Source organism: Gordionus sp. m RMFG-2023, chromosome 1 (genome assembly GCF_954871325.1).
Source record: "Gordionus sp. m RMFG-2023 chromosome 1, tfGorSpeb1-WG-v2, whole genome shotgun sequence".
NCBI lineage: Eukaryota > Metazoa > Nematomorpha > Gordioida > Chordodea > Parachordodidae > Gordionus > Gordionus sp. m RMFG-2023.
In genome coordinates, this window is record NC_088775.1 from 50640183 (window position 1) to 50666020 (window position 25838).

Here is a 25838-nt window from a genome sequence, read left to right on the forward strand (position 1 = left end):
GCAATATAAAATATAGTATATTCTCAAAATATTATTACCATTTTTATGAATATTAGTTTTATTTTTATAAATGCAATATAAAATATAGTATATGCTCAAAATATCCATTTTTATAAATAACAGTTTTATAATTTTTATAAATTCAATATAATATTCTCAAAGTATTAGCTTTTTACATGTATTTTTTAAATAATAAGCGATAATACTCGCTGAAAAATATGGTAAAATACCTCATAGGTGAATTTTTGTATATACCAGGTCGAATATAATTTTAAAAAATTCCGAGCCGGGCCTGAAATTTTTAAATCCGGGCCGGGCAGGGCCTAAAAAATTTAAAACCGGGCCGGGCCGTGCAAATGGTACCTCTGCAGGTCTCTGATATTTATTAAAGTTTTTTTAAATGTAAAGTTGAAATAATGTGTAATGTCATTTTTTTTTATAAAATTTGCTTTAAAAACTAGCCTCAGCTTAAATTCTCATACAATATAAGTAGAATATAATTTTTTTATTGAAAATACTAATAGCAGTGTGTATAAAATATTGACTAGAAAATAATTAAATTAACAAGTTTTTTTTTAACTTCTTATCAAATACAATATTATACAAAATATTTTCTATAATTATAATATGATTTTTAATTTTCGTGGGAATGTTGCCAATTCATCAAGAATTTCGTTTGTCGTTGGAACCAAATCTCTGTGGATATTTAACAAAGCTAACCCATTTAGCCGAGATTCAGTACTTCGTAAATATGTTTTCAACCTTCTCAAGTTGGAAAAAGTCCTTTCATTCGTACATATTGTAATAGGCAAACATGCAAGAATGTAAAACAACTTCAAAATATTAGGAAATTGAGCCAAAGTTTCTTTACACCGATTGAGCGCATCAATAGCATGCTCAGGTAAAATAGCTAAACGTAGTAAATATTTATACCACAATTCAAATTCACTGATTAAATTTATTTCAGTATCAATCTCATAGGAATAAAATTTTGCTAAATATTTAATTTTACCAATAGTGGCATTAGAAAACGAAGAAGGATCTTTGGGTAATAAAACTTGAAGATTGCTAAAGACTTGTTTTTTATCTAAAACTGTACTTTTATTTGCCATAAAAAAGTATCTAAGAATGGGATGAAAATGGATATTTTATAATATTCTTCAGTTGAGCCAATATTTATTTTACATCTCAATAATGGCCTAGGTGCTAGACGAGGTTTAATTAGTGTTATATCATAAAATTTAGCCTTCGATTCAACGTCTAGATAAATATTATGAAAATATTTATCTACATTCATTCTTATTGTATCTACCTGTTCATATATATTTTCCGCCAAATCAATAACCTGAACCAAATCTAAATTTGGTTTTTGTAAATTTCTACAAAGTAGTGAGCTAAAAATAATTTATTGATGCAACTAGCAGCAATGATAAACTCTGATTGATCAATTGAATTCAATAATGATATCGCTTCTGGCGACACATTACTTTTTTTCATGCTCAGCCTTATTTAACTTTTGTATTTCTATTTCTTCTGTTCTACAAAATGGAAGTAAAAATGAAAAATATTTAAAAAATTATAGATATTTATTAATAATTATAATATTATTAAAAATACTTATTAATTCTAACTCACTAATAATTTTGAATTTAATAAAATAAATATATATAATAATAAAATAAATTATCGTTTGATTTCAATCTCTTTAACTAAAATTTTTTCCATTTTATTAATATTTTTGAATAATATGTTGGGAAATTGATATTCAAATATTTGTAAAATTTTGATTTGGGGAGGGGGGGGGGTAAAGTTTTTATTAGCTTAAAATGATATTTATGAATTTGCCATGGGGGGGGGAATCCCCCCCCCCATTAGTTACGCGCCTGAACCCTCCCATATTCAGCTTTAAGAAATCTATCTTAGACAAAATATGTCCATTTTAATTTTTCTTCCCATTTGGTTATTTTTGCCTGGGACATTTCTATCCGATTACCAATCTATCAATAAATTATGGAATTGTTTTATGAGTTACAAAATTTAGCGCTCAGAATATAATAGCGAAAATATTGGCAACGTTGTATTTTTGGGTGACAATTTTTGCAACAATTAATAATTTTGCGATATAATAAAAATATTCCGAAAATCTTTAATTACTTATTATATGTAATTAAGATATAGGGGAGATTTTTCTGGTATTTATTGAAAACAATTTAGACCCTTATTAGTTACATGTTAATTGTACACTTCGAATAGAATGAGTTTCATAAATTGGCGACAAAAAAAACCTTATCCGAATATCAATCAGATGATGATTTTTAAATTAAATTCGCTATTCTGAACGGGAGTCTGGTATGGTACATTAGTTATTTCCTTCTATTGATTTTGTATTTATAGCATTTAATATAATGTTTATTTAAGTTAATAGAAATCTCTTTTTAATTCATATCATCTCAATATATTTAGTTCGATATGACAAATTTTTCAAGTATAAATAATTTAAAATTTAAATTATCCTTCAAGATTGGCCCCCGGAGTTCAGCCTCTTTACCATATATCCATCTACCCCTCAGCTCCTATTCTCTGGCGACGCCCTTAATCTCACATGCACACTTGTTGATGACATCTTTGAGCAAACTGGCCCTTCTATCAATAAACTAAAGTTAGAATGGTTTATAGACGGGCTGACAGTGCCTTATTCCCTTTCGCAAGTGGCTTGGAATTATATAATAAATAACGATACCAACTGGATATACAAGCCCGATAAAATCTTAGAATCGAAATATAACAGCAAGAGACCCAACCATATTTTTGAAAACAATACGAATAGTTTGAATTCAGGAAATAATATACATTTTTCTCGCATAATCGTGGTATCGAATCTTTACATCTCAAGTGTCTCGGAAACCTACCACACTGGTACATACTCTTGTAAAGCTACTCGCCTGGACGAAAAAGATACAACGAAAGACAAATTTGGGAATGGAAAAGAGCTTATTAGTACTTCCTTAAACCTGAGAATTGACGTGGTTTCTACGGGAGAAAGTAATTATTGCCTAACTGAAGTAACTAAGAATGCTAAGGGAATATTCGTTTGGCCTAAAATATTGAGAGGTGGAAGTGTGGCAGTTGACTGTCCCCATGGGAGTGCCGGAAGGTGAAAAATTATTAAAAAAAATGGATATCTGTTTTTAAATATGTTGTATTAATTTCTTTTGATCATGCTTGTATATTTTTATTCGTTATATGGGAACTTCATCAATCAATTATCTTTATGAGATATTTCTATTACTCTTTTATTAATCTATATTGTGTGTATATGATAAACCTACCTTCTTTTATTTATTATTTAAACACATTAAAATAAAAATTACCTAAATATTTCATAATTAAAATCAAAGATGGACGAGAAGCTTGTCAATATTAATTAACACAAAATATAAAATCATTTATAATGTAAAAAATATTTTTTATCCTAGACAAAATTAATAATTTGACTTATATAAAATTTACATACGAAATATTATATAAAAAAACGAATTAAGAAAAAATAGAGAAGAAATTAAGAGGAAGTGAAGGGTCGGGGCTTCAGTAACAGTTTGACCGGTAGAGAGTTCGTCTATCTGGGATCTTGTAAGAGGCATAAATAATTTATAGAGAAGAAATTAAGAGGAAGTGAAGGGTCGGGGCTTCAGTAACAGTTTGACCGGTAGAGAGTTCGTCTATCTGGGATCTTGTAAGAGGCATAAATAATTTATTCAAAAAAAAAACTTTAAATGAAATTTATAACTAAAATTAATCAAAAATAAATTATATTTGGTAAGTATAATTTTAAAACAAAAAATAAATTATATATAAGTATAAAAATTTGTCCCTTTTATAGGGAAAATAAAACGCGCAATTATAAAATAAAATTGGCGCAAAGTAAAAAAAAGAACGTTTTTGCAAAAAGGAGTTGTTTTAGTTTTATCTTACATAATTAGGGATATAACCTACCCCCCCCCTCCCTCTCAAACTTTCCGGAACTCTAAATATACCTCTGGACGCAGGGCGATCTCCCGGACCTAAATATTTAACTTATATTTGCCGAACACCCTACTAAGGACTCCAAAAGTAAAGAAAACACAAAAACCATATGTTAATCTTAAATGTACTTAATTCAAAACAAAAGAAAAAACTTTATTTAAATTTATATGTATTTAAAACAAAAGAAGGGTAACAAAAAAAGTAAAACTTTATTTAATTTTTTATGTATTGAAAAAAAAAACCTACGAAGGATAAAAGAAACTATTTTTAATTGAAGCGTATAACACTCCTCCCTCCCAAAATAGGCAACGGGGAGGGAAGGGATGATCCCGGTCTCGACTACGCTAAAAAAAATCTTTACTACTTAGAGTTCCGAAACGCCCAAAAAGAAAATAAAACTATTTATCAAGATAAAACTAACTCTGCAAAACCTAATGCCACACAAAAAATACATATCTAAACTACCAAAAATAAAAAGGCCTCTAAAAAAATTAAATATAACTAAACTATTAACAAACAAAATTATTTCACACCTCCTCCTACCCTAAATAGACAAAAGAGGGGGGAGGGTTATATATAAAAAAATGATAAAAAAAACGAAATTTAAAGTTCGCCATTTTATTCTTCAGGGGATGGTTTTTTTCTTTATTTATTTATCATTGAAGCTTTGTATTTCTTGTTTGGGTTTTGTCGGTATATTCAACAAGATTGAGGGGAAGATTGCTATGATATCCCAGCCCTAAAATTGACTTGCTGTCCATATCGGTTATTAATAAGGTTATGAATGAAGAATGTATGTTGTGTTTTACACCGGTCTTTATGGTACCTCAAATAGGAATTCGGTGTCCGGAATAAGATTTCACATATTTTATTGAGGTGGATAACGGAAAGTCGTTAAAATATCTTTTATAAATATTCCATCCTAGGATGGATATGGGTGAACCAGTATCGATTTCCATGTTATGCATTTTATAGTTATGGAGGTTTGATAAGCTTCGGTTATGGTGTTTTGTTCAACCTGGTTATTGGTTAGGGATGTGAGATGGGCAAAATGATCTTTAATAGGGTTAACTTCCATGGTTAACTAATTTATTGTTTGATGATCTGTAGGAATGGTCTCGAACTGCTCTATAGCATGTACTGCATTATTCGTAATGGGTTTGTTTGGTTCGTGTTGTAAGGTGGAGTTTGTGTTTCTAACTGGATAAGCTCGTTCCTTTAGACATTTTCGTTCCACATGCCCTAGTCGTCCACTATTATAACATTTAGGGGCTTGGTATGGTATGTTTTGGTTATAAGGGGGCCAATGCGATGAATTGTTGGTGGGATAATGATATTGATGCGTAGCAGTATTTGGGTTTTGTATATTATCATAATTTTTTTTGAAGTAGTTGATCAAGATTCCATTATTTCTTCGGTTTTGGCAGTTTCAATATAATCTTGGAATTGGGTTGGAGCTAGCGATAATAATTTGTGTTTAGTCGTATTTGATTTTGCGTTGACAAGAACAAATCGTGACTCTCTTTTAAATCGCAATTGTGGGCGATTTCGACCAGGGTTTCCGGGTACTGAGTTACACTTTCGTTTATATCTTGGAATCTATTTCTTAATCGGTAGCGGGCTTGATTTGGAGGCTCCGTCAATTTTACGATCGAATCGTTGATTTTTAGGAATCCTTGGTTTTCAATTGCATCCGGAGAAAATATATACTTTAGTTTTGCAAAAAGTGTTGGTTCGCAATAAGTGAGGAATAGTATTCCTTTCTCTACATCATCCGTTATATTCATTGTTTGCAAATGAAACCGGTGTAAATAATTACACAAGGGTTGATACGATGCCGAATATTCTTTGATGTTTAATGGTCTGTACCCCCAGGGCGCCAATTAAAGTGTCGGAGCTTCAGTAACAGTTTGACCAGTAGAGAGTTTGTCTATCTGGGATCTTGTAAGAGGCATAAATAATTTACTCAAAAAAAAACTTTAAATCAAAATTATTACCAAAATTAATCAAAAATAAATTATTTATGTAAGTATAATTTTAAAACAAAAGAAGGGTAACAAAAAAAGAAAAATTAATTTAATTTTTTATGTATTGAAGACAAAACCTACGAAGGATAAAAAAGAAACTATTTTTAATTGAAGTGTATAACAGGAAGGATGAGCCTAAGAAAGCTCTCTTGAAGCAAACTGCAATTCAAGTTTATGCAGTTCGCTTTAAGAATAGTTTTGAGTTTATTAAAGAATTATCAAATAAGTGTTTTTATTTTAACAAAAGAGAATAAATTTAAATCGTGTTTATTTAAATAGTAATTTTTATTTAAAATATTTGATTTAATCATGCCATCCATAATACATTTATATTTATTTTCCCAATACTTAAAAAACCAAATTTTATAAGAGCTTTCTATTCATAAATTAGAAATTCCATTTAAAATTTTATTAAGAGAATGCAGTTATATTTTTTAATATCATAGTTATTATAGCTAAAATAAATTTATAAAAGAAGTCTGCAAAATACTGCCTCACCTAGTTTACCCCCCCCCCCCAGTCTGTTTGCAGACCTCTAAATCTAACCCAATAATTCTTATGTCAACGTTTAATAATTTATACTAGTAATTTGACGAATGATAAATTTGGCCAAGCTCATGGTAATGATAATGCGAATTTTATGGGTAAAGCTATTCGACATTGTAATTTGAACAGTTCCTGGGAAGAACCAAATTCTCTTTCGTGTTTTTATTCGGATCCTACAACGCGTGAGTTGCTTACTCTTTCGAAGGTAATAATACATTCCAAACAAACTATTTTCAAGGATAGGACCTTATGTTTTTTTGGCACTTTAAAGATATTTTTCGCATTTCGAGAAATTTATTGGCTTCGCTACTGGCACAATTATAATATATAATAAAACGTATAATTTTATAAAATAACTTTAGTCAGACATGAGTAATCCTTTTCGACGCTCCGATAATTTGAAAAGAATCTACCATTTGGTGTTCAAAAATAAATATGGTCAAACAAATACCTCCGAGATTATTCAACAAATCGATCTTATTTACATCGTCGATACGCTAGAAAAAATAGTACCCTACATTATATCTTCCAGATCAGAAAAGGTTTTATTTTTAAGACAATGACTCTTTAATGGGATGAATTCTAAAAAAAATATATCATATATTCGTTTTATATTTTTGTATTGTCATATAAGGTATCTTATTATCCATTGTTTTATTATTTATAATCGATAAAAATAAATGATCAGTCAGCTCAATTTGTAGTCCAAATTATTAGTTCTATAATGGATTTACCCGCAAACCTATTATCAAGCGCTTTAACTAGAAATAATTCTTCTTCCAAGTAAGATCTATTCTTTTAAAAACAGTAATGATAATATCTTTTTTTTTAACTACACACAAATATGCATTCATTCTATAATCGGTTAATCTACTTGATAAAATTTAAAAAAGTTTGAGAATATTAAGATACATGATAAAATAGGAAGTTTGATTTAAAAAAACGAATGAAGCGTTCTAGTATTATAACGATTTCAAAACGCTAAAATTTTTACCCACCCGATAAATAATCTTTAATAAATTTTTTGATCTCATGATTAACATAAACTTTCATCCAGTAGTAGGGTCAAGGTTAGTCGGCACAATATTTGTCAAAATCATCATAGGTCTGAAAATAACTTGTATAATTTTATTAAATACCACGAGATAGCCTAAACACTTACATAAACTTATACATTAATAAATACCTTTAATATTTATACTTTTTTCTCAAGATTGATTATAGTAAAAAGGAAATCTTGCCCCAACAAGTCTCAAACTCGAGTTTGTGGATTCAATTTTTATTAAGTTTTCTATTGGATAATTATTCCATTATTTTCATGAGCAATGTTTTATTAATATAATATACCATTTGCATATAATATGTAAAAATGATATAATATGACCTTTTTTGAATTTAGAAAATGTGTAAAATTTAATAATTTTTTATATTTTATCCTAATTCTATTGCATTTTAATATTTGATTAAAATATATAATAGTAGACAGAATACTTATTTTATAATATTATATAAATATGTTATAATATATCATATTTTTATGATTTAATTGATCCTTGCCCTGATTCTATTAGCACTACTTACTAATATGTAATACCTTCAAGAAATATATTTAAACATGATGATTATGAAACTTGAAATGAAAATAGGGGGTTTTACTTTTCAAATATTTTTAATTTTATTATTTTTAAACTCTTTATATATTTATGTCGCTTAATATTGTGGTCTAAAAACATTTTAATTTTTACATAAAAAATACAATTTATCATAAAATTTTTTAAATAGCTGAAGGAAATAAAATATTTTTTTGTCTCAAATATACATATTATAAGATGCTATTACGTTATTTAATTTGTATTTAAATATTTCTAATTTTAAAATAAAATTCGCTGAACTGACAAGATTCTTGTGCCGACCAACCCTGGGTTCCCCCTATTTAATTTTTCCCCATTTCCAAAATTTAACGCTCAACTTTACTATATTTATTTTATTTTCAAGGATTCATTTTTTATTACTTGAATTATATTTTAAAAATAACACCCAATAGAAGGAGGGTAGGATTTTTTACGTTTGAAATTTCTTGGCATTAATCGCAGTCATTTTAATTTTAAGACATAAATATTCATTTAAAAATGACCGTCAATTTTTTTGAAGTGAGAAATTAATATTATTAACACTTGTAGTCAATTTTATCCATGTGCTTTGATAGATGTTTTATATCCATACTGTGTCAAAATAACGAATTAATAAAATTAAGTTTTAAATCCATCGCTAACTAAAGTACATTTTGTCAAAGAATAATAAAAATTCTTTTCGAGGATCAATTATCTGTTCGGTTCAATGTTTAAAATAAGACTTGTTAACGCCTTGTAATTTTTATTCAAAATTTTTATTAATTCTTACACCCGATCTCGGCTAAATTTTTATTTTGGACCTGAGCTTGTCCTGTCTTAATGAAAAATAATTATACGCATATTTAAACGACTAAATAATATAAAATCCTTTACCCTAAACCTAGAGCAAACACTCTATTTTATTGCTTATAATCTTTTTTATATATTTGGAGTGAAAATAAATGAAAAACCCTAACCCAATTTTAAAAAAAATTATTTTCAGACCCATGCCCAATTTTAGCCCCATTTTCAGGTTCCACTCAGTCTTTCTAGGTTTATAATTATCAGACTGCATTCTCGATATTGCAACGGAGGTAATTTACGATAATGCATTCACGATAATACATTCGCGCTATTGCATTCGCTCTAATATTTTCGCGATAATGCATTCGCTACATCATATTAGCGATAACTCTTTCGCGTTAATACATTAGCGCTAATGCATTTGCTATAATATTTTCGTGATAATGCAATCGCTGAAATGCATTTGCTACAACACATTAGCGATAACGCTTTCGCGTTAATACATTAGCGCTAAAGCATTTTCTATAATATGTTCGCTGTAATATGTTTGCGCAAATGTATTAACGGTATTAAATTCGTGAGAATAACTTTTCGCAGCAACTAATAACAAACTTGTATTCTATTATTAATTATTAGGGCATCAAATGACATTATTAATCCATTTTTCTTGAATGAATATTCCAACTCCAGACTGTTCCTTATACGACTCTTATAATTTTTATCGTTTCATGCTTATCACCTTTTTGTTTTTGTACCATACCTTTACCATCGTGTTTCTTGGATACAACATATATCAAGAACGCTATTTTATGCCTGAATGACAGAGATTCTTTTAAACTTTCTTGTGAATATACGTTGCAACTCTCCTGCCACGTTGAGGCGAAAGGCAAGATTTTGCTGGAGTTACTTTCTTAATTGCGAAATATATTTGTTTCGGACGGGTATGTCTTCTTAGCAGGGTTCCTTAGGGTATTAGCAAGCCTGTGGCCTTCAAATCCAATTTATCCTACTTTCAAGATAATGAACATTTTCAGTTTTAAGCCCTATTCATTTCATGTTATTTGTCACCACCTAACTCGATGTTTTATTATTTCCCTGCGCCAATCTCTAATATTGGTATATTTATTGACCTCGTTATTTGCTTTTGATTCTTAATATATAGAAAATTTAATCATCTTCTGGTTCTTTTGTTAAAAAATAATCTACCTTTGTGCCATGTTCTATATTTGAATATGGTAAGATTTAAAATTTCAATTTTCTTGAATTAAATAATAATTTTTGATAACCATATAGTGATTTCTAATTATATACTACCATATTTTTTTCCTTGGCACCCATTTTCTTTTTGAGTTTCAAGATTTTTTGAAACAAATTAATACACGAATTCGGCCAATAAATTCTGCCAAAATTAATTGTTTATTTAAGCTAAATTAATATTTAAATTATAATACATTACCAAATAACTCGAATTATAAAAAAAAGTCAGGCTGTTCCAGGAAGATAATTCTGATGTTGCTTGTTTTTTTACAGAATGGCCTAATTTATTAATTTTTATAATTTTGGAAATTCAAATGGTTTCTCATTTCTTTATACAATCAATAAAGAATAATGAAATTAATGGACGAAATCATAAGTCTTTTGTCAGCCCAAGAAACATTTATATACACACCAAACGTTATATTTCAAAATTTTATTGTCAAACCTTCATTTTTCTACGGAATGACATGCGTTGCCTATCAAACGCCGAACTCTATAAATACCGATTTTCGTAAGGATCATAAAAATTTTACAGGTTATTTATTAATTATTTTTTAATTATAATCTCTTGATTAATTTCTATAAGTACCGTTCTATATAGTGTAGTAAAGTTATATTCGATTTAAAATTCAATTCATTTTGTTATAATTGTACTATAGATTTAGACGAAATTTATGAAAACCTAGCAAACGAATCCTTCAAGCCTACCCTACAATACCCGTATTCATCTCACTCTTCGGCCAATAAATACAGCCCTTCCATTAATCATCACATATCCAAAATCTTGAATTCGTATTCTGGCCCTAATTCTTTCTCGTGCTATGCTGACCAGGCCTCCACAGCCAATATTTATGAAAATAGTTATGATGATTATCGTTACAAACAAAGTTTTTCCCCTCATCTTTCAGGGATATTGACGGAACGCATGTTTATGGAGATATCTTCCGAAAGCAAAAACGATTATAGGGAGGTAAATTGTGATGATTAGTATATTATATAGCATAAATCCAAATAAGTTATGACTCTTAGGTTGTTACGATCACAAATTGAATAGTAAAACAGAAATAATTCGAAAAACATAATTTTTTCCAGGCTATCTTTAAAGAAGCTATGAAACATAACAATGAAAGCATAGGTATAGCCAGGATTTTGATGGGGGGGGGGCAAGATTAGGTGAGTTTTCCCATAAATTTTACCGGGGAACTTTAGGTCCCTTATTGGCCTTTTTATTCGATTTTTATAAAAATTATTTTAGGTTTTCACTTTTTTTATTTGATATTTTAAAAAAGTATTAACTTATGCTAATTTTTTATTTGTATTATAGTTAATATTTTTAAAAGTTATTAATTTTTGCTAATTTTTCTTTCAAATTCTTCTTAATAATCATATTTTATATAGATTTTATTGGGAGTGGCGGGTGTGTAGGAGGAAATTTATTATTAGCTTAAGATAATATTTACGGCAACAGGAAAATTTCCCTTTGCCCCTCCCCCCTCCCGGCTACGCCTATGAATGAAAGAATATAAAAGGGGCAACCAAAGAGTCTAATAATATTTTATATAATTTTCATACCTCTGGACCTATTTAGATTATGATTAAATTTTAAATTTTAGTACTAACTTTTAAATCTATAATATAAAGTCTAAGAATTTAAATTCGAAGCCTAAATATTTATATTTATAGAGATAACCTACTGTATAGAATTAACATTAGAATATCCTAACATTTAGAAATAAAATTGGTGGTAACATATATAAAAATTATCTTCGTTAAATTCGATTAATATATGTTATTACAGTATATTCAAGCCATGATTCGTATTCCTAAGGAGTCCATTAATCCAGGATCGAAAAAATCATCTAATATAAATGTTGTTCATAACTTGGAATCTTTTAAATCCAACTCATCGATATCGGCTTTTAGCCATAACATATTTATACAAGACAAAACTACAAACTTAAATAATATTGAAACTACCTTTTCAGATGAATTGCTTTCTACCATAACTATAGTTATCTACAAAAAATCCAATATATTTGTCTATAACGATGATTTTAATAAATCTATATACAACTATGGAAGAGTCTACAATCTAAATAATATAAAAATGGGACCCTCAATTAGGCCGGCTATAACTACGCCTGTTATTATCATTAAAATAGGTATGTTTTCAAAAGTTTTAATATTTAGTTTTATAATACTTTGTATTTTGTTCATTTATTTGTATTTCCATCAAATCGATGACTTTTCAACCCTATCCCTTTCAATTTATTTTTATTAATACTACCGAGGCTCTTTTTGGAAATATTTATGGTATTTGTTTTTAAATGGGTATATTATATTTATGGTATAAATTATGATTTTGATTGACTTTCGCTATCTGATTTTTTTAAATTAAAATATTATGATATACTTTCATTTATTGTTGTTAAGAGGTATTGAGTTAACCATTTTTAAAAATCGACTCAAATCGAGCCGTTTAACAACACTAGTTTCATTATATTATTTTTTACATATAAATTTATGAAAGGAGGGTCTAATCAAGCGCCTTTAGTTATGATGATTTTGGAAAAAGAAATATGTAACATCCCTGACTGACGTTTTACCTTCTATAATTATGATAATTAAATAAATCCTGCAAATAATACCCAGAATTAATCCTAATAAATCTTGTTGCTTGTGAAAGATATATTATAATTTATAGCAAAAATAGCAGGGTGAGGAAAAAAATACACTTGATTTAAAATTACTTTATGTTTTACTAACATATACCTTTTGATAATATTAACACTTATTTTAAATTATTTAGTGCCCTTTCCTATATACTTTAAAATTATTATATTATTAGATTTTTCATTATCTTATATTTATAACCCAGCAAATAATAATCAAATATATAACTAATATTTCTTTTTAAGTGTAAATTTTAACAATAACAAATTTACTATAAAGTAATTAAAATGAAAAACTAATTTTTAAACTTATTCAAGTCCAAGCTTGCTTGCAAATAAGGCTAGGCCAAAAGAGGAAGATATTCTACAAAATCTTAAGAAATTGCTACACTAAGCATAAAGGCGTAACCAGAATTTTCCTAAGTGGGGGGGAGGGGCATTTAATAAATTTATGGGGGGCCCTCCAGACCCCACTTTTGACCGGGTTTCTGCCCGATTTCTTAAGCCTTTATATAGCTATAAAATAATTTTATAGGATAAGCGGTAATTTTAATAAGAACACTTATTATTATTAAAATGTACGATATTTATTACCAATTTATTTGTTATATTGATTCTTTCGTTTATCCATAATACAAACACCAGTCAAAATGCACTCATGGGAGAAGATATATACAAAAAGATAATGATAATATCTCCATAAATGTTAGGTAGCTACACCTTAACCAGATATTATATTATAACATATAAAATTATTATAAAATATAATTAACCAATGCCTTAATTCATAATATAATACATTAAAAACACACATATGTTTTTTTATTATATCAATATTAAAATATATATGTAAAATCATTCAAATATTTAATAATTCATAATATATTACATTATAAACATATGTATTTTTAATAGTGCTGTAAACGTTACTACAAAAAAGAAACGTGTTACCATTACTCGTTGCGTCTGAAAAAAGGGAACACGTTACCTTTGCTCGTTATCTTTATAAAAAGGGAACGCGCATTACTGACTATTCAAAAAAGTAACGGGTTACTCGTTACTTAAAAAATTAAATATTATATACAAAAAAAATATTTATTTTTTTCTACAATATATAATATAAATAAAATTATACAAAAAGAATATATAATAAGATAAGATCATTTTATAAAAAAAATTTTCATATATATAATTATACTATAAATAAAATTATACAAAAAGAATATATAATAAGATAAGATCATTTTATAAAAAAAATTTTCATATATATAATTATACTATAAATAAAATTATATAAAAATAATATATATAATATAACATCTTTTTGTAACAATTTTTTAATTTTTTTTTAGCAAAAATTGATTTTCAAAATTTTGATCCGACAAACAAGAGCTCTTATTTCTCAATACAGCTTTCGCCGGGCTAAACACATGTTCAATTGGCGTGGGGGATGAGATAATTTATTATATTTAATAAACAAAAATTTTAATTCGGGGAATTTATTTAGAATATTTGAAGAATTATCTTAATTTTGAAAAAAGCTTAATAGATCATCTTCAAAGGATCTTAATTCATTTTCTCATCAAAAAATTAATCTTTATCAGAAAATATTCTGGTATGTGGGTTGGATAAATGAATTAAGTCTGCTCTTTCTTTATTAAGATCTTTTCTCACTGAAAATAAGTTCCAGCACTCTTCCTTTGTTGACCTATAATTTTATCCAGGGCCAATCCAATTTAAATAGCGGGTGTTTAATTGCTTATATTTTAATTTCATGATTAAGCTTTTCAAAATATTATGAAAGAATACTTCTTTTCATGGTTATTTTATACTTATGATTTAATATTCTATTAATAAAGTAATGTTTAAAATAATTAAAATATTAATTCATCTTTTTACCTTCATATGCTTTTTTAAGTTTGAACTGCTGGACATTGAGGTTGAAATATTTTGGGACATAATTTACATTTACAAAATGTAGGCTTTGTACCCTTAATTTTCTTTATTGGTGTAAAAATGTTAAATTGGGGCCAGGGAAGGGTTAAATCATCTTCATCTGAAGAAGTAAGTATTTGGACATAATATTCTTAAAATAAATTATAAAATAGAATAATAATATTATTATTAGCATTTACCATGAATTTTGATTGAATATTAATTAGATTAACATTCAACTGAAAATTTAACAACGAGAATTCAAAATAAAAATGAAGGGGTGGTTGATATGAATTAAACACTCAGCTTAAATTATTTATAAATAAATAAAGGTATTATAGTACAATAAAATATGTTTTTCTTTTTATAATATTTTTTAAGGAAAAATTTAAAGTAACGTTTTGCATTACTGTTACTCAAAAAAAGAAACTCGTTACCGTTACTCGTTACCTCTAGAAAAAGGTAATGAATGGCGTTCCTTTTCTTCAAAAAAGGTAACTACGTTAGTAACGACGATACTTTTTACGTTATTTTACAGCACTAATTTTTACTATATCAATATTAAAATATATTTATATATAAAATCATTCAATTATAAATATAATTTCTAATTTACTACAAGTAAGCGATGATATCAAAGAATAAGTAAGTCTTTTTTATATGTAATTTTTTTTTCCCAAAAATATTAAATATAGTCAATAGTTTTAGTATAAAAATTTTTTAAATTTTACAATCTTTCTTTCAAATTATTGTTTATATATACATTTTTGGGGGGCAGGGGGTTGGAAGGGGGCTAAGGAGGATATTTTTTAACTACTCACAAAAAGTGATGTATTTCTGAAGGCCCCTGTCTACGCCTATGACTAAAGAATTGATGTAGATAAAGATTATTTCTGTGTTATCACAAATAAAAATTTTATATTAATTTTAAAATCGTTTAATGGCAATTCATTCATTTAAATGTCGATCAATATAAATCAGCTAGTTGCACACCATTTTAATTTGTCATACAAACCAAGTTACATTAAACAATATGAAATTCCTTTATAAAAGGCAATGTTCGACACAATCTCATAAGTTCGATTATTTTTTTCTACATTCAAGGATTTTATGATTTAAATGAGTATTTATTAAAGGTCATTTGAGGTTGATATTTATAACTTTAAGTAAATATTGCCAATATTTTTTCGGTTTTCTTTATAAATTTTATATGGTAATTTCCATTGACCTTGGATACTATCTGTTAGTTTCTGCCTCCCTCGTTAGGATCCTTTAGAGTTCAAAATGATATATTTGTTCCTTTACACTTTTAACGACTAAATCATTATATAGTCGATTAAATTGTGAGAATTAAATCTTTGAGTTAAATATCAAGAATTAAATATAATGCTATTCTTTCATATTCAACATGTTTTATGCTCCTAGAAAAAAAGTCTGAAAAAATTCGACCTAAAAACTGCAGAAAGAAAACTTGATGGAAAAAAACTGTAGAATAAATTCTCTATTATTAAAAAGAAAAAATGATAAAATATGTAACGAAAAATATTATAATAAAGTGGAGATAACCTTTCTAAGCTAATTATAAATTCAAATTGGACCTTATATGACTAATAAGATAATTGTTCTAAAAATAGTGTATTAAATTATTATTTTAGTAATATTTTTTGATAATAGTTTCTTTTAATTAAAATTTTACTTTTAAAAAATGTAGTTTAGTAAAAAAAATTTTAAAGTTTTAAACCCAACCTGAGTTCAAGATATTTTTTCTCGCATTTATATGAATCTAAAACATTTAAAACATCGAACCATTTTTTCCCCAAACTCGGGTCAAGAGTTTGTATAATTTTGTTTAAAGAGAAGATAAAAAATATTGGAAAATTATTAAAATATCAGCTGCAGGCTCGGATCGTAAAATTTTTAAAACCGGATTCGATCCAAGAATATAAAAAACGGGCTGGCCTATTTTTTTATGCAAAACTTTTGTCGACCTCCGTAGATATTTGAAAAAAATATAAATTAATTTTAAAATTTTTAATATAATAAAATTTATACTATCAGAACTTCAATATAAAGACTTAAAGAAGATAATTTAAATTATTAGAAGAGATTATCGAATTTTACCATTTTTTTATAAAGGTTATAAATTAATGACGACGGAAATTTAATCTATTCCTAATCCCTGCTTATTAAGATGTATATCTATTGACAATTTGATAGTAATGCAAAAAAGTGATGCAATAAAAAATTTTTAACTTTTAATATCAAAAGAATATATATCATGTACCCGTTATTTTTGCCTTAAATATACAAGTAGGTAGTATTTGTTTTTACTTTATTCTACCTCCCCTTAGGTGCCTACCTTTCACTGTAGACAAATGGCTCCTACCCCCTCCCTGTCTCACATAAACGTTATGGATGGCATGGAAGGCCGCCTTAGAGTGGTTTTTGATTTAAAACTCAAGTTGATGAAATTTTAGGAGTGTACTCATGGGCTTGTCTATTCTACGGCTTATTATTTTAGAGGGAATCTTACGAATTAGAGATCTGGCCTATTAGAATTTTAAGAAAAATCAGAAATTTGCGAGGCCCTGCCAGATATTTTAAATATAAATAGCCCTACCGAATTTTTTTATGCACGAATAACTCGGTCCGTTGATTTTTTAAAATTTCCCTGCCAGCGGGCCGGGCTTTTCAGATTTCTTATAAAAAATATTAAAATTCAAAGTAATAGGAAATATTTTTGATTTCCTTTTAAATCAGCTATCTCATCTATCTTAACAATTTTAAACAATATGTAGGCAATAAAGAAAATTTAAACGGTTATTCAAACGTGAGCTATAACCCATTTACCGTGGTGTTTAAGTGCTTAGGGGCTTCATTATACGATCAACCTGTTTATTGGGATACGTCCTCCACTAATTGTAAATATTTAATTACTTATTTCTTATCTATTCCTATCTAATTTATAAATTGTGATTTATAACCATAGATTCGCCGATACCGCTTTTTTTTAGCTGATACCGAGTCAGCGCTTCTAGTTTATTAAACTAAATGAGCTGGATCTAGCTTATTTTATGCATAAATTGTTTTAAAATAATGCTTTGTATTATATACAATGAAATAATATTTATATTATTTAATGCATTATTTAATTATAAATTATATTAAATGCTTAGGCCAAGCTGTTATAAATTTTTACTGTTCATTTTAACGTATCTTTTCTTTTAAAATATAATTTGATCAGACTATTAATAGGAAGAAAAAAATGTTATTTAGAGATATAGAAGATGAAATAATACTTCCCATCCTATAAAAAGTTTTTTTATTTCTTAAAAAAGGTAGATCTATCATTAGAAGTTTGGATGGTATAACTCAATATCTTACAATACTTTCCTCCTATAACATAAAAACATATTAAAGAGTAGGGCTGTGCTAATCCACATATTTTTCACCGATCCGATCTGATATTTTCCGATATTGCTTCAAAACCGATCCGATATTTATACTTATTTTTCACCACCCCCCATTGAACCAAATGTAAAAGAAATCAATATTTTTTATGCAAAAAATCGAATTATGCATTTAATTTAATTTTTTCATTTCTACATTTAAGACTAAAATTAAAAAAATATATATTTAATAATATATCCATTTTATGTTGGTATGAATTATAAAATTGTAATATTTAATATATAAAATTATAATATATTCGATTTTTTTAAATAAAAATGAGAGCCTATAGATTTTCTGGCAATAAGCTTCTACGAAATAGACTATCTATATCCTCTGATGTAATTAAAGGCAGACTCAGATGATAACGCATTTTGCAAAATTATCTTTGTCTTTTGTAAAATATTTCCATAATTCAGATACCATATTTATATTTAAAAAAATTCGTTTATTTAAAGTATAAATAATAAAATTGGCGTTATTATTTAAAAAGATTGAAAATAAATACAACTTTGGGTGTTCCTTTCTATTTTTATAAAAAACTTTTATAATACTATAAATCTATTTTAAAAAAGAAATAAAATTTAGAGGGTTTTGTGCATTTGCATTGCATTGTTTAAAAAAAAAATTTTTTTAAATTTTTTATAATGTAAAATAAATATAGATAATATAAAATAACAAAAAAAAGAAAAGTAAAAGGATCGGATCGGGTTCTATAGGTATCGGCCCGATCCGATATTTTGGAAAACGCTAAATACCAGTGCCGATCCAATCCGATATTTAACATCGGCACAGCCCTATTAAAGAGTAACGTTGATATTCATAAAATTAAAATTCAGAATAAAGTAATAACCATTAATAACAGTGTAAATTTAGCAATCAAGGCCTTCAGATTAATCGAAATTGGAGCACCGATACCACCTTCTAGCCTATCCCGATACTGCTGGTTATCGAGTCGATAAAGTTTGGTATCGAAGCGATACTAACACCTAAAGATGTGCCGATACTCAAGGTGTCGACCAATAATTTCCATTTTAACTGGTATCAGTAGCCGATGCCCAAAAATTATTATCATCCCATATATATTACAAATATATTCCATTAAGTTATGAATTTATGAAAAAGATTTCTCTACTAATATCTAAATCGATAGGAATGTAAGAAAGAACAAGGATGTTTCTAATTTCTTTACTTTTCTTCCTTTAAATTTATAAATTTCAAAATAATTTTATTGATTTAAAAACAAATATATACTGCATAATATTTAAATATAAATATCTTTAAAATGTATGCTGTCTAACAGAGTTGTTAAGCCCTACTTTTATAAGTAGCGCGTTACGGCTATCGCTATTTATTAAAAAAAGTAACACGCTATCGCTACCTATCAAAAAAAGGTAGCGCGCTTTTAGCTACTATTTTTTAAAGTAGCTTTAGCTACTTTTTATAAAAAAATTTAGAAATAAATTGTTTTATTTTTTGCTTACAATGTAATTGTAAAAAAATTTATGTAAAAAGACTATAATTTATAATAAAAATAACTATTTATGGTAAAATTCATTTTTTGTTTATTTAGTTGCATTAATAATAAAATCATATCTATAATATCATCCCCAAGTCTAGAGCGACGATCAGAAAGTATAAGTTTACAGGGGCGGACTGATGATGCTACGGCCTCGTGGGCATTTTTTTATAGCGGCCTCATTTATATGGGGGCTTCGCCCCCATACCTCCATTTTGCGGGCCTTCGGGCTGCTTTTGCCCAATCTTCGACCGGATTCCCTTAAATGGCTTTTTCGATTTACATGATTTTTATTATTTCTTATTTTTGAAAATAAGTTCAAACGATTTATATAAAGAAATATATACGATAATCATATATTTTATTTTTAAAAAATGCACATCTAAAAACATATTCATTACCTATATAAAATTATATTCATTTGCACTATAAAATCAAATCATACATCACAAGTTAAATATAAAGAACTACATACTCAATATATCAAATCAATTAATTACACATATAAAATTATTGCAGTTATACAATATTACAGAGAATAAAATTGCTGCACATATAAAATCAGGCACCGATCATATTGCAAATAGATATTAATAAGATTCAAATAAAAGAATTAAGAAAATATATAATTTTTACGTTAATAAATCTCTCATTAACTTTGAACCTTTGCGCAAATATACAATAATATCTTCTAGTTCAATCTGCGCTAATAGTTCTCGTTCAACTGACATCATTAAAAACTCTTATAATTTTTCTTGGTCGATATTAGCTTTCAGCCTATTTTTATAATTTTTAATTTACTAAATGCTTTCTCGCAATTAACCTGCGTAAATGATAAAGTTAAAATGTATTAATATGACAAAAATTAGGAATGCTTTTGTGTGCATATTGTATCTTTTAAGAATTTCATACAAGCATATTAAACACTTGTTATATTTATTATCACACTCTGAGTTATTATGATATTGTAATATTCCATCTTCATTTGACTCCTCACTTGTGCATATGATATCATCGTCCGTTTCATTTAATTCTGCTACCAAATCTTTGAATACACTGGCAAATGAACATAATCGTTACGTAATTTAACACTCAATATATATGCCAATTGTGCTAGTTTTTCCAAGGCCTTTTCAGAAATACCTTTACTATTTATTTCATCAAAATGCCTTGGATGCAAATATTGCATATTGAAAATAAGCTCTCAATTCGCAGAAAGTCGTTCCGACAAGCTGTTTATAATTTGATCAATTATAGGACGAAATACTTTGAACCTATAAAGGTCAATCGATTCTTGGGGACATTCATCTTGGCATTTATCACTATATATTCTCTTCTCTCGTCCTATTCAATTTTTTGGCAGAGCATTCTGTACCCTGATACTCTCCGTGAGCTTTAAATATGAAAGTGTTTTATTTAAATTAGAAGCCATTTCATTTCTTTATTTAGAATCGATGATACAGAAGACTTATTCTATCATTTTCCATGCTGATAAAGTACCTAATTTTTTAGTTTGAAGATATGACAGTAGTTCCATTATTTCAAAATTTTCTAAATATATTACATAGCTGTACCTAGATTCTTAAATTTACATAATTATCAAGTTTTTGTGTCAAATGATTTATTATCTATTATAAATTGAAGTGCATTTATCGTTATTGGGAGCAAGCTCTCTTTACCATATATCCATCTATGGGTTTTTTCATGTGTCCATCACCTTATTTAACCTATTTATTGCAGCCTTCTCAATTTATTTTGGCCATATGAATTATTCTGTTTCACCCAAACATCCTTTTATCTGATTCACCGACCTGGATTTTATTTGATTTCAATTAATTAAGAACAAGAATGTTGGCTATATTATTTCTACAATAAATCAATATATAAAAATATAATATAATAAATTAATCAAAACTTAGCTTTCACTCTACTCAAACGGAATTCTTCTTTTGAAAAAAAAAAAGAACATGGTAATGATGTATAGCGTCAAGCAATGTTATTGATATTTTAAGCATTAAAATATAGTAAACGACATGACAATTATCAAAAATGATATTCAAATCATAGATATCATTAAAAATAAATAAATGATAAGAGAAAATAATGTGAACATAATATATTTCTTTTCTAATCGGCCTCTTTTTTGATATTTTCCTCTGATCGGCCTCAAAAATCGACATTTTCTCGCGGCCTCGTGGGCAAAATGCCTACCTGGTCTTATGGCAAGTCCGCCCCTGTAAGTTTAGCCTTACTAAATAAAGTATTATATCAATTCGGCGTGTTATCTTCGGCGCAGCGTCAATTCGGCTCGTATCTAATGCAGTTGAAATTTATTATAAATTTATTAGTATAAAACAAAAGGATGATTAAATAGAAGTCATTTTGAATGTTGGTTCTATTGTTTTTCTTAATATTTTTTACAAAAATCTCATATTTACCAAATGTGTAATATCAAAAAAAAATTAACAAACCAGTATTTATAAATAATCTCTTAACACTAGTAAATGAGGGCAAGGCAATGTTTATTTTATATACATATTTTTAATATAAGAAAAAGTATCAAAAATACTCATTTGTATTTTTAGATTTAAAAAATTCATCTAGAGAATTTTCTATTAGCATCCTTTATTTCAAAAAAATTATCAGTGAAAGTCCTTTTTATGGTTCTAACGAGGGTATCTTTGTCTGCTATCTCAATGTTTAGTGTCTGGCGACAAAAATGTGTTATCTCAGGGGATAGAGTTTTAATCATCTTGATAAATAATGGATTATCAATCAATGACATTGGCTAAACTATATCAATTATAAAATCGACAATAACTTTATTAGCCAGTTTCTGAAAAATATTGGCATATGCAATATTATTAATCAATTTAGCTTGAATTGAATTGGTCTTTTTGGATGTAGTCTCCCCTATACCTAAATTATTAAGATGTTTCTCTATCTCATTAAAACGGTTGGCATGAACATTATTACATAATAAAAATACTATTAGAATTTAAAATGAGAATTACCTTTAGGTGATTTTTTAGGTTATATACTATATTTATTTTAGGATATATTTTTTTACAATTTGAACAAATAAATTTGTAGCCACCTTTTGTTTTTACATTAATTTGAAAATATTTTTCATTTGGAAATGGAAAATTTGTATTATTGTTATCTAGAAAAAAATTTTCCAAGGCACCTACCATTTCATTAATATCAAAATTGTCTTACTCACTTAAATCGATTTGGATATTCATTTTTCATGACTTTTTTAATAATTTATACCAGATGATTTAGGTTTAGAATACAAATTGAAAATATAATTTACAAATTTGAAAATAAAAATAAAAATCTCGATTTCAAAATTAAAGAATATTATAGTTAATTATGATATAATATTTAAATTTTAATGTTAATATTTACATTAATTAATTTTTTTTAAAGTAGCGCGCTCCTTAGCTACTTTCAAAAAAAGGAGCGCGCTAAAAAAATAAATAATTTAATAAAAGTAGTGCGCTATTAGATATAGCTAGCAAAAAAGATATCGCGCTACTGTAGCGATCTACTTTAACAACTCTGCTGTTTAGAAATATATAAAAAACAAAACAATAGCAATTATATTACTTACTAATTGTCTATTTTATGGGTTATATTTTTTAAATACATTAAATTTATCTAGCATTTTTAAGAAAATATGTTAAAGTTATTGAAATTAAGATTGAAAATTATTATTAGCTTTATTCTTTATATTTTTTGCATATTTTTCGGTATAATCACAAATTTATCTTATTGTTTTAATATTGAATTTTCAAATGAATTAATATTTAATTAATTGTTTATCACCATAAGTATTCACATAAACGAATTTTTAAAAACGGCTAACCAATATTTTGGCCAAAAAATATTACAAAAGCTTGGAGATTTTGCTCATAGATTGCAGAAACTTTTGAACATCAATTTACCAAATCTCGAGGTTTGCGAATATTTTTTGGCTAATATTTGATTAGTCATTTTTAAAAATCGAGTCGTTTTACAATACTACATAAGAGATTTACAATAAATGTAATGATATTCAAATAACAAAATTATCTCATCCCCTTAAAGAAAGAAGGAGTATAATTTAAAAAATCGCGCTGTATTGGTAAAAAATAATATTCCGGTAGATGCCAATTTCTTAGTATCCTTACATCTCTGGCCAAAAACAAGATTGGTTAATTTATTATTTTATAAGGATTATGTTATTTTTTTTTATAATGTATTTTAATTTGGCTTTATTATAATTTATTCATAAACATCATATTTAAAAATAGGATATTTTGTTAAAATTTTTAATTAGACCAGAAAGAAAAACCACTCGATGGATGTACAATCGTAAAATATATTGATAAATTCTGTATATTGCAATGTAACGTAGTTAAAAATCTCGCTCTGTTACAAGTTAGTTATAAAATTACATTAATTTTTGAATTTCAAATGTTAAGTTTATATCCTTTTGTTACTGTGAAGTTTTTGATCAAGACACATTAATTTGAACAATGATTAGATTAAATGTTATTTACGCAAAAAAGGACTCCACGTTGTCGATGTACCAAAAACATTCACGATTTAATAATGGTTATAATGATGTCAGGGGCGTTATTAAATCTTTGGAAGGTTCGAACATTGTCAAATCGATTATGAGTTACCGAAAATATTCTTATTATGTATACAACAATAACTTTCAGAATCAATTGCTACCTTGGTACATGTACATAGGAGGGTGTTTGTTGTTTATCTGCTTAGTCGTGTTGTCCGTCATTTATATCACGTTTCAAGGGTAAAATTTTAAATATCTTTTCAAGGGTTTGTTTAATTATTTCGCCAATTTTAAAAATATAAAATAGGACAATTATTATCAATAATGCTTTGAGGCATTCCCTCATAAATTATTGGATCGGGTGCTCTCTACTGCTGTTTATCTATCTTTTTGGGATCCGTTTTTTCATAAGCAAAGATGATGCCATGATCTTGATACCTCTTGCATGTAAATTAGTGGGTCTCATACTTCACTATACAGCATTGAGTGTCTTGTTTTGGCTAACATTGATTTCCAAGTAATTTTAAAAATAAATATTAATCTATTTAAAAATCCTGTTAGAAGCTAATAAAATTTATAATTTAATGCCTCCTACATTTAGCTAATAAAGAGTATTTTTGATACCATTTTGAAAAAAAAATCACGATTCTTTTCGATATTTTATCTTATATATTTTAAATTGACAATATATTTTTTTATTTTTAATCCCAATACTATTCTATAATAATTTATTGATATTTTTTTTTAACAAAGGACGATACATGATGGTATAATGTATAAGTACAAAATTGAAATGGCTAAATTAAAAACTTCATCTGTAAAGTCTCACAACAATTCATCATATTCTACTTCTTTAGTCCAGTCAGGCACATGCGTCTATGATTTAATTCAACTAAATAGAGGTCTTAACCTTCCGGAAGATTTCGATAGGAACAAAGTATTGCGAAAGGATGAGACAGATAACCCCAATTGTAGCAGAAGTTTTTTTAACTCCAAAATTGTTCCCAATCATTATTTACAGCATCGTTCGTTAGGCCAACCTAATATTGAAGATTACGATAAATTTGGACACTTAGACGCACACGCCCCAAATAATGTCTACCAAACCAATAATACCTCATTTTCTTCTAATGCGAAATTAATTTTTTCCACCGATTACAATAATAGACTTACAAAGAAATTGCCTCTATCTCCTTCCTATCCTGTTCTCAGTCATTATTTCGTCGGTTATGGAGTGAGTATCATTATTTGCGGTATCACGGCCGCCATATCCATGGAAAATTATTATTCCATCGATAACGGATAGTAATTTTATTATTATTAATATGTAAAAATGAAATTATGCAATCTCTTTTAAGTTTATATAAGGTTGTCCAATATGGAGAATTTTTGAAAAATTGGTTTGAATGATAACTTTAGTGATATATTAAT

The 25838-nt window shown here is 27.2% G+C and overlaps 1 protein-coding gene across 2 annotated transcripts in view; it reads left to right on the forward strand.

The window, feature by feature from the left end:
* Window positions 1–25838, forward strand: part of LOC135922837 (uncharacterized) — a 128557-nt gene that overhangs the window by 99998 nt on the left and 2721 nt on the right. For both annotated transcript variants that reach the window (XM_065457324.1, XM_065457325.1), the window contains 12 exons: window positions 2521–3154; window positions 6636–6801; window positions 6959–7138; window positions 7285–7379; window positions 10615–10802; window positions 10927–11237; window positions 12066–12429; window positions 17673–17795; window positions 24168–24268; window positions 24400–24647; window positions 24715–24924; window positions 25161–25712. In XM_065457324.1, the coding sequence (XP_065313396.1) occupies window positions 2521–3154; window positions 6636–6801; window positions 6959–7138; window positions 7285–7379; window positions 10615–10802; window positions 10927–11237; window positions 12066–12429; window positions 17673–17795; window positions 24168–24268; window positions 24400–24647; window positions 24715–24924; window positions 25161–25712 (3172 nt within the window). The remainder of the gene's footprint in view (window positions 1–2520; window positions 3155–6635; window positions 6802–6958; window positions 7139–7284; window positions 7380–10614; window positions 10803–10926; window positions 11238–12065; window positions 12430–17672; window positions 17796–24167; window positions 24269–24399; window positions 24648–24714; window positions 24925–25160; window positions 25713–25838) is intronic.